The following is a 9,949-nucleotide window of genomic DNA, read 5'->3' as shown; positions in this document are numbered from 1 at the left end:
GACGCCGGCGGGGGCTCAGTTTCCCCGAAACGGGGCGCAAGCCCTTGCGCTGCTCACCTCCCGGGCCTGTTTCGTTCCCGGCGTTGGTGGTGAGCCGGTGGCCTGTTCCCAGTGTCACAGCAACATCACAGGCTGCCAGGCGGTCACCGTTCATGGGGGGCGGGGGATCCCAGAAACCGACCTGGGAGACAGTGCGGAAGCCGGAATCGGCGGGTTTCTAAGACTTTTAAGTTCAAATTTCACTTGAAGGGCACTGCTACTGTTGTAGTTAATGATTTTTATTTATTTATTTTTTGCACAGTCAAGAATTCGCCCGCATTGTTGCATTGAATTGTAAGGGAAAAGATGTTTACATTTAAAGTGATGTTTGTTTGTTTTTACCTCCAAAGATGTGTTTGAATTTCTGTCTCTCTGTTGGCTAAATGTTCATCGTATGTGAAATTTTTTAAAATATATTTTGTTGATTTTTTACAGAGAGGGAGAGGGATAGAGAGTTAGAAACATCGATGAGAGCGTAGCATTGATCAGCTGCCTCCTGCACACCCCCTACTGGGGATGTGCCCGCAACCAAGGTACATGCCCTTGACCAGAATCGAACCTGGGACCCTTCAGTCCGCAGGCCGACGCTCTATCCACTGGCAAAACCGGTTAGGGCTATGTGATGATTGGCTGCCTCTTGCATGTCCCCTTCTGGGGATCGAGTCTGCAACCCAGGCATGTGCCTTGGCCGGAATCGAACCTGGAACCCTTCAGTCCGCAGGTTGACACTCTATCCATTGAGCCGAACCAGCTAGGGCTTACGTGAAATTTTTTTGATAGAAGGTTTTGAGACTTGTGATGGGCACATATGTGCATATGTGTTCGCATATACACCCGCACTACTGAAAAGCCTTAACACACAGCCGCGTGTACTACTCCTGTGCCCCATGTTATAATTACCCAGCAAATTTAGTTTAGTTCTATTTAAAACCTACAGTGCAGAACCGTGATCAGATTTTTACTATAGCACATGTAAATACATCAATCTAACCAACAAGTTTCTTAGAAATGAGGTATTTTTTATTGTTAATTCCTTTTTTTAAAGAAAAAAATAATTCCTTTACTTAGGACAGAAGGTCATCCATTTGGGTCCTTAACTCCTCCGCCTGTCATGTGTTGGTTAAGAATCATTCTATCTCCATCAGTACTTGCTTGCTGGAATGTATCTGCAACGGCACTGATGCTGCCAACAGTGTCCGTGCGTGAAGAAGTAGTGGTTTTTACGTTATAAGCAGTTTCTCACGTTTCTGGCCAGAAAAGACACGGGCCTTTTCCTCCTTTCTGGAACAAGGTCAGCCGCGAGAAGTCCCCAATGCGTAGGGGACGCCCACATTTGCTGAGATACGATTAACGTCTGCCAACTGGAGTAGCTCCCAAGGGCAGCCAGCCCCTGGGTGCCAGAGTGCCCGGTCAGGTAGACACCAGTCCTCCCATCTCCAGCTTCCACGTTAAACCGGCCTAAACCGGCCTGAAGGTTTGAGCGAAGGGGGCGGTGTTGATGTGTCCCAGCTGTCTCCAGGTGTTCAGGGTCCGTGTGAGCAGAGATTGCGTGGAGTTAGAGCGATTTCTGAGGACAGAGGAGGGAACATTGCGTCCTTACGGGAAGACAGACTTCACTTCGGCATAAAAGCAAAAGCCGCCTCCGATGAGCGCCTCCAGCCCCAGGAGGAAGGGCTGCTCTCCCCTGCGGAGGCTGCAGCTCAGCCCTCCCTGCTGGGCGGGAATGGCTGCGGGAGGCATCACTCAGACGCACTGGGAGAGGCCTCCGGGCGCCTGGACTCCCACCGGCCGGGTTGGAGGGCATTGTGGTTCTCTTTCATTTCCTACCCTGCCGGCTTCCACAGTTGTGGGCACAGCGCCCCTCAGGCACCCACCTGCACCCTGGGCAGAGGCCAGCCTGGGGCGAGAGGATGCTAAGCCCACTTTGCATTTGTATGGGGCCTTGTCAGGGTCAGTCTTCCGAAGCAGTGTTTTGCTTAAAAAGGCTTTTTAACCACACGTGATTTGTATTTCTTCCTGCGGCTTTTGTTTTCTATAATAAACGTCTAATCAGAAGGAAAATTACCCTTTGCTATGGAAGCACATGGGAGTCTTTTAAAAGCTCTTCTTAAGAACAGGATGATGTCAGTCCTTTTGAGAGTCAGCAGGTCACGGAGGTGAATAGATTGTTTTTCTCAGCTGAAGTTATTTTTTGAAAGACGCCGATTAAGGGCTGGCTCTTGTGCTCGCTCTGCATTTTAGCTTCTGTGTCTTTCATCCCTGAAACCTGACCCAGGCTGCAGAGCAGCGCCCAGGCCCGCCCGCCCACAGGAAGTCCCCTGGGCCCTTTGCGTCTGTGCTGGCAGCTGAAGGTAAAACCAAGCCGTGACCCCCAGAGCCAGCCGAACAGCATCATGGGGAGCACACATCAGCCTCTGCACACTCCACGGCCAGCAAGAAGACCCCGCGACCCTCCTGCCCATGATGACAACCAGGAGGAAAAACGAGTCCCCCGCTCCCCACTGACCAAGAGCCCTCACCGGAGTTAGACCGACCAGAAGGGTTTGGACTTCACGTGGAGAAGCCGGGCCCTCTGAACCAGATGCCTACGCTCCCAGCAACGGGTTCATCGGGGGCGTGTTAGAAGCATCTCAATAAAAGTGGCCCTCCAAGAGGTGTCGCGGACGGAGGATTATCAGTAATCCCGTGGCGGGAGGAGCCTGACACCACGTAGGAGACAGAAGTGCCCGTGCAGAGCAGCGACCGTGCAGGCAGAGGCGTAAGGAAAAGGCGGGGTTGCATCCGCTCTCTGGAAAACCCTGCGTGTAAAGTCCAGCTCCCGTTCCCTCTGCCCGTCTCTCCTGCTCTCCTCCCACAGCCGGCGGATAGCGTCTGCGGTGCACTTGTCCTTGTCGAGTTGTTTTTGGTTCTTTGTGCTGGGCTCATGTCTAACGGCTCATGCACCTGAGACAACGGCCCAAGTCTGGTTGCCACGGCAACCTCTAAAACAGCACCCCCAGCCCAGCCGCGTGCTCAGTGGTTGAGCATCGACCATGAACCAAAGGTCAGTGGCTCAATCCAGTCAGGGCACGTGCCGGGGTTGCCAGCTCGATCCCCAGTAGGGGGCGTGCAGGAGGCAGCTGATGGATGTTTCTATCTTCCTCTCTCTCTCTCAAATCAATAGAAACATTTTAAAAAACCCACACACACAGCACCTGTGCACCTTGCGTCCCTCCCATCTTCGTCCGGACCTCAGCCAGCCTCGCTCGTTCTGAACAGCAGGCCTTACCCGGATTTTGTGGGGAGTTGTTCTCCTCCCCTGGCACTTCGTGTGCAATGCACTGAAGAACGAGAATGGGGGATTCTGGGAGTTCTCTCCCTCCCTGACATCACAAAGAACCAGTGAGTGGAGAGAACCTCCGGGGAGTCGGGCTGAAATGTCACCTGGAAAACGTGCCTGACTCACCCCTCACGGCACAGGAAGTCTCGGGAGGACACGGAAGCAGGTGACTCATCCCTGCTGGGACTGCCGGCCGCTGATGGCAGGTCCGAGGGCCCCCCAGCCGTAGGTGGACATGCTGATGCCGTCCGAGCACAGTTCTAGGACGTGACCATCTAGGTAAATGCCTCTTCACAGAATGGGCTCATCTTTAAAAAGTGTGGGTCCGCAAGCTGCTGTCCCGTAGAAATAAATGCCCAACGGAAACAGCATGAGGTGCCCCTCGGTATGCAGGTCCCAAGTTAAATGGCCGTGGAGTCGGGTCTGGGTGGGCTGCTGGTGGGCAGTCGTTTCGGAGATCTCTCCTGCCCCCATTTAACTCCTGAAGGAGCGAGGGTGGCCCCTCTGTCGCCGGCCTGTGGGAGGCAGCGACTTCTCCCTGCCGCCTGCCTTGCTGAGTTGTGGTGCTGCCCACGGGGACGTGGGGCCGGGCAGAGCGCCTCCAGATCCGTCACAGGGAGGTACCCTTTTCTCTGTGATGCCCCTCATCTCCGACCCCACGGAAGGTCATGTGGACATGTCCTGTGGGTGCGTGACACAACCCGCCGTGTTCGGTTTCCTGATGACGGGAGGGTGGCTGACCCACAGCAAACGGCGCTTCCGCTGAGAATGCGTTTCTCCCCGGAAACCGCGACCACAAGGCCCGCGACCTGGAGAAAAGCCGTTGAAATGGCCCATCCGTGCGGCGAGCCGGAGAGAGGTCTGTACGGCACCGGCCGTGTTTCCTCGGCCCCGGGAATACAGCGCAGACGGCGATCATCGGGGCTGAGTCCGACGGCGCGTCTGTGTGTCGTTAGTGTGACGAGGCAGGCGTGTGGGTCGCTGTCTTAGCTATCAACCAGGAGACGTGGGCGCCTGCAGCGATCCCCGTCAGGTGCCCACGAGGCCCTGCTTGGGCAGGACTTGCCTCCCCTTCAAAGGGAAGTGCCCCCGGGCGCCGGGCGCACACTGAACTGTGAGGTGACGGCGCGGAGCGACTTCGTGAACCACCAGCTGCGAGAAGCTCACAAGTGGCATCGCTTTCTAGTTGAAACGCCTCCAGCTCTAGCTCGTGAAATGAGGCTACTGGGGCAGGAGGGGGACAGGGAAGGGGAAGGGCCAAGCAGAGCCCCGCACCCAACGGCCACTTGGCCTCCTTGTCTAGCAGGGGCCTCCCAGCCTTTCTGAACCAGCACGTGTGGTGCTGACTCTGCTGGTGGGGAGATGGGGTGCTGGCACTCTTGCCTCGGGCGGGGTCTGCCATGGGGTATGGGCCTCAGTCTGTTATGTCACCCGGTTTTCCAGGAGGCCCAGGGCATCCCCAGAGGTACCATGTGCCTCAGACTAGGGGGCTCCTGCCTCTGCCCCCCTGGTCCCGCACAGCCCCTGAGCGACGCTTAGGTGACCTGGACACGGTCACCTGGAGGCTCAGCCCCTGCCCAGCACGCAGACACTCCCGTGGCTTTTAAGCAGAAGCCAAGTGGAAGCTCTGAGGCTGAGCTGAGGGACCGCAGCGTGCGTCAGTGACCCACCACGCAGGCTCCAGGGGCTGCGCTTCCCGGCCGGCCGCGTCTCGCCTTTCCGTCTAATTGCCAGGCCCGGCGTGGGCGCGCTTCCCAAGGAAACGGCTGTCGGCTCCAAAGGGCTGTGCGGGCCTTGTTTTCACGGTGGGCAACGTCAGACAATCAGGGACGTGCAGTGCGTGCGGGCGGGTTCCCCACTGCGTCATGGTCATTTCCCGCGTCTTGGGGATGCTAACTGGTGGCTTCTGTCACAGCTGCCTTCCTGTTCACTCCTGGGCTAAACTGGTCACGATCCAGCCCTCCAGGCTGCCGGGGACCTGTCATTCAAACAGATGAGGCCGCTTGCTAGCGGGGAGTTAGTGCTGATCTGTTCTGAGGGAAATTGCTTTATGATTCTTTCCTGACTGTAAAGTAACACAGGCCCCACATCGCAGAAGCGCTAGGTCACACCAAAACAGAATTCTTAAAAAGTAAAAATCACCCGCAATTCACCTCGAGAGCAACCTTTTAACGCTTTGTTGTAGACCCTTCTAGATTTTAAAAATCTACTTAAATGTACACAAACGTGCCCTCCGGCCTCGTGGTGGTGCGCGGTTTCCACCAAAACGCCCCATGGGGACTGCTGAACGCGTGAGCTTTCCTGAAGCAACGCCCTTCTTCCCGGTGCCACGGCCACCGAGGACCCTCGACAACGTAGGTGAATTCCTCAGATGGTGTGCGGGGAAGCCGCCGATCCCTACCCCTCACACGGCTGCTTCACCCGAGGCTGTGAACTCAGGATCGTAACTGCCCCTCCTGAGAGCGGGCACCTGGACTTGGCGTTACGGCCTCCTTAGCCTGGGGCCGCGGTGAGCTCCCTCAGGTCCCCGGGTTGTTTCAGGGTAAGAATCTCAGCAGGTTTCCCGTCCCTTCGGGCGCCGCCCTGCGCGGCTCCTCCCAGTGGACGAGGAGAGCAGGGCCGGCAGAGGACCCTTCCCTTTGCTGTGAGGTTTCCTTCCGGAGGGTGACGGGAATGACTGCTAGTTCATGTCCACTTAGAGGCGCTCGGGGAATGCCCTGGAGTCTGCCGAGGGGGTGTCTATGGAACTGGTGACCACTCGTCACATAAGAGTAACCTGGCTAACGCTTACCACGCACTGACTACCGCCAGACGCCATAGGGACCGCCCTGAGCACTCGAAACCGTCACGTGAGCTGCAGAGCATGACTTAGGGTTTAGCCCAAGCACAGCCCAGCACCCCAAGCGCCTCCCTCCTGCTCCGTCACCCACTGTGTTGAGAAATCACCTTTGCGCCTCCGTTTCTCACCCACCCTGACGTAGAGGTGTTGCATAGCTGGTGCGAAGGCGTCCTCCATGCCCAGCATTTTTGCTTGGAAACTGTCTCCCTGCTAGGAATCGCCTCTTCTTACACCCCATCCCACCCCCCGCTGCCCTGGCCAGCCTTCCCTTTCCCGATGGCAGTGTTTCAGCCGTCGGCAGACACGGGGATCCCACGGGAAGCCACGGGGTCTGTGTGCAGGATGCTAAGAGCCGGCGGGTCCTGCTGGGCCGGACCTCACAGGGGCGCCAAGGCCCCCAGCCTCTTGCCATGCGGAGCGTTCACGCACAGGAGCCCCTAATGTGAATGGTCCTGTCTTATTCATGACCAGGATCTAAAATAGCTGCTTAGCGCTCATTCGCGGCCACGGCGCGGTTTCCTCCGATGCTGACGTTACAGCCCTGCTCCCACGGCTCTGGGAGCTAAAGGAGCAGCTGCGTTGGGTCGGAACAGACATTTCCCGTCTTCAGGGGTGAAGGCCCTTCCCAGCAAAGCCACTCCGTTCCCTTCCGTCTAGAAACGTGGCCAGAGGTTCTCCGAACTGTCGCTCCGGCCGTCCCAAAGCCGGTGAGCTCCTGCCCCGATGGGGCCGCTGCACTTCTGACTGATGGGCGTAGCTCTCGGGAGCAGCCCACGAGGAAGCTGCTGAGTGAGGCTCGGGCAGGGAGAAGGGGACTCCATGGGGCTGGAACTGAGGCTGGGGGCCCGCTTGCCAAGAGCATTCAGACAGGGACCAAGGTGTGCAGACGCCACATGGGGAGGGCGTGGCGGGGGCCAAAGAGGAGAGGACGGAGGGTTGATGGAGCACACGGGCCAGGAGGAGGCCCGAGGCAGGGAGGGCCTCTGGGAACGCGGGACCCGACCCCAAGAGCGCCAGGGCTGCCACAGCAGCTCCGTCTGCAGGTGAACATGTGCATCCTGTGTGCTGTGCGCAGGGCACCTGCGAGGAGATGAGGCAGCCTGGGAGACAAAGGCCCTTGGGCACTGAAGGCCCGTAGGCCCTGGTGCCACCCCACAGGCCAGCCCTGGCCTCCTGTGTGCCGCCCGCTGGGAGCCCCGAGGGGGGCTTCCTCTGCTTGGGCTGACGCAGCAGCTGGGGAACGCAGCCCACGGCTCTGCACCCACAGGATCGCTCTCAGCGGCTGGTCCGCGTTCCGTCCCGGCACAGCCAGGGCGGGCAGGGCATCCTGGGTTGCCCGGCAGCTCTGCCAGAGCCTTTCTCCAGTTACAGTCAAGGCCGAGTCCCGGCCTGAGCCAGCGGCTGGTCCCTGATGTCGCAGCCACGGCGGGCTGGGTGGGGCGGGCAGGGCTTGGGGACAGACGCCAGGCTCCTGCAGTCACCACGGGGCCCTGTGAGATGTTCCTCGGGAAGGACTGGGGCTCAGCTCTGAAATCGGGGGCTTCCCTCCGAGTCCTCGCTTCAGCCAGGGATGGACACCATTGCGTGTGCTCGCCACGTCCCTGGCGCCGTGTCCCTGGGGAGGCCGTGGGTGTCACCTGAGCAGGGCTCCCGGGAGGCCTCTGGTCACGTCTGTGGGAGCCAGGTGGCCCGCGGAGAGGCTGGGGTTTGGAGTCGGAGCCGCTGCCCGAGACCCCGCTCTGTTCCCCGCAGGTCACCGCGTGTCAGCATGGCGGCCGCAAACCTGGAGAACCAGCTGCACAGCGCGCAGAAGAACCTGCTGTTCCTGCAGCGGGAGCACGCGGGCACGCTCCGGGGCCTGCACGCCGAGATCCGGCGGCTGCAGCAGCACTGCACAGGTGCCGCCCCGGGGAGGGGAGGGGAGGGCGGGGAAGCTTTGGGGGGGCTGGCTCGCCAGGCCAGTGAGGGGTTCCTCTCTGATGGGGTGACCCGTCACCGGGAGACCACGGACTTGTTTCAGAGGAGCTCGGGGCGGCCAGTCCCGGGTGCACCGCGAACCCATGGGTCCAAGTGCAGTGGTCAGGACCGGCAATGCACTTGGGCACCGATGACCAAAGCGTCACGTAGCACAGCCAGCTGCTGGCAGAATGTGGGGGTTGGGATGTGTTTTAGGGGAGGGGGGTTCCCTCTGGACCCTGAGAAGGGCGGAGGCCACTGGTAGCTTCCACCGCTGTCACTCTTGACCCTGACCCTGACCTGCCTGGGGGAGGGGGTGCAGGGGGACTCCCGGCTGGTGGCTGGGTTTCAGGGCTGAGCAGGCCTGTGCAGTGCCGTGCATTGCGCTGTGACCACACAGAACCAATGCCTGTGGCTTCCTTTTCAGATTTAACGTACGAGCTGACACTCAAGAGCTCGGAACAGACAGGTAAGAACTGCCTCCGGAGGGGCGATGGCGCCCGGCTCCCGCGGGGAAGCCCTGCATGTGGCCAGAGCGCTGGGCGGGGACCCCGCTGTTCCCAGGGCAGCGGCGGGAGGAATGACGCTTATGTTTGGGGGCCTCTTCACACCTCTCCGGACTTCCTGATTTTTAGAGTGAATACAGTCCCTTCTATTATGGGCGTGACTTAAACCAGGAGGATGCGGTGTAGGGCAGCCCAGGGCCCAGGGCGGGGGACTGAGTACGAGGTGGCCCCAAACGTGGCGGAGGTCCTTCCTTAGACTCCAGAATCCTCGGGGTCCCCGGAGATCATCAGCTGGGTGGCAGCCAGGGCAGGAGAGGGGGCCTGCTCCCAGCACGGGGTGGGGACTAGCAGAGCCCAGAAGCCCTTTCTGAGTAGCCTGTTTGTACGGCGGTCACAGTCGCGTGTGCCTGCGCCTTGCTGGAGTCACCGGTCTTGTCCACGAGGCTCGGTGCTCGCCAGGCCCTGAGCCTGGGTTTGTATTTCCGTCTCTCGTGTGCGCCTTTCAGAGCCGACTGTCTGAGACTGCCCGTCCGGCCTCAGCGGCTGGTAAACGTGGAGGTTTTTATACAATAAGCAGCCCAAGAGCGGGCAGGGCCTCGGGCACCGGTCCCGGCCCCGTGGGGTCCTCAGCCGTCCGGGGCGGGCTCTCACCGGCTGCCTGTGCCCGCAGGGGACGGACGCAGCAGCAGCGAGCTGCAGAGACGCTGCGAGGACCTGGAGGCGCAGCTGAGGGCGAAGGAGCAGGAGCACGAGGCGCTGCTGCGCGAGCTGGAGCAGAGGGACGCGGCCGTGGCCGTGCTGGAGACGACGGTGCGGGAGCGCGAGAAGCGGTACCTGGAGGAGCTCAAGCTCAAGAGCCACAAGCTGAACCTGCTGTCGGGGGAGCTGGAGCAGCGCGCGGGCACCATCGCCTACCTGACCTCGCAGCTGCACGCCACCAAGCGGAAGCTACTCAGCTCCAGCGGGACCTCGGACGGCAGCCCCGGCGGGAGCCCCGTGCTGGCCGGCTACAAGCCCGCGCCCCCCAGGGACAAGCTGCCCGAGACGCCCCGCCGCCGCATGAAGAAGAGCCTCTCCGCCCCCCTGCACCCCGAGTTCGACGAGGTCTACAGATTCGGGGCCGAGAGCCGGAAACTCCTTTTGCGGGAACCGGTGGATGCCATGCCCGACCCCACCCCGTTCCTGCTGGCCAGGGAGTCGGCCGAGGTCCACCTCATCAAGGAGAGGCCCCTGGTCATCCCCCCCATCGCTTCCGACCGCAGCTCCGGCGAGAAGCACAAGGTCCACGTG

At 60.1% G+C, this 9,949-nt stretch overlaps 1 protein-coding gene across 1 annotated transcript in view; it reads left to right on the top strand.

Annotated features, from left to right (window-relative positions):
* The first annotated feature begins 7,906 nt into the window (after positions 1-7,906).
* The window catches only part of CCDC92 (coiled-coil domain containing 92), a 2,353-nt gene continuing 310 nt past the window's right edge, over positions 7,907-9,949 (top strand). Inside the window, exons 1-3 of the mRNA XM_006768787.2 lie at positions 7,907-8,095; positions 8,581-8,622; positions 9,330-9,946. Of these exons, the coding sequence (XP_006768850.1) occupies positions 7,966-8,095; positions 8,581-8,622; positions 9,330-9,946 (789 nt within the window). The 5' untranslated portion in view covers positions 7,907-7,965. The remainder of the gene's footprint in view (positions 8,096-8,580; positions 8,623-9,329; positions 9,947-9,949) is intronic.

The sequence above is a fragment of the Myotis davidii genome, unplaced genomic scaffold, assembly GCF_000327345.1.
Source record: "Myotis davidii unplaced genomic scaffold, ASM32734v1 scaffold43, whole genome shotgun sequence".
NCBI classification, from domain to species: Eukaryota; Metazoa; Chordata; class Mammalia; order Chiroptera; family Vespertilionidae; genus Myotis; species Myotis davidii.
Note: the sequence above shows the minus strand (reverse complement) of the source record. Positions and strands in the feature narration are given on the sequence as shown.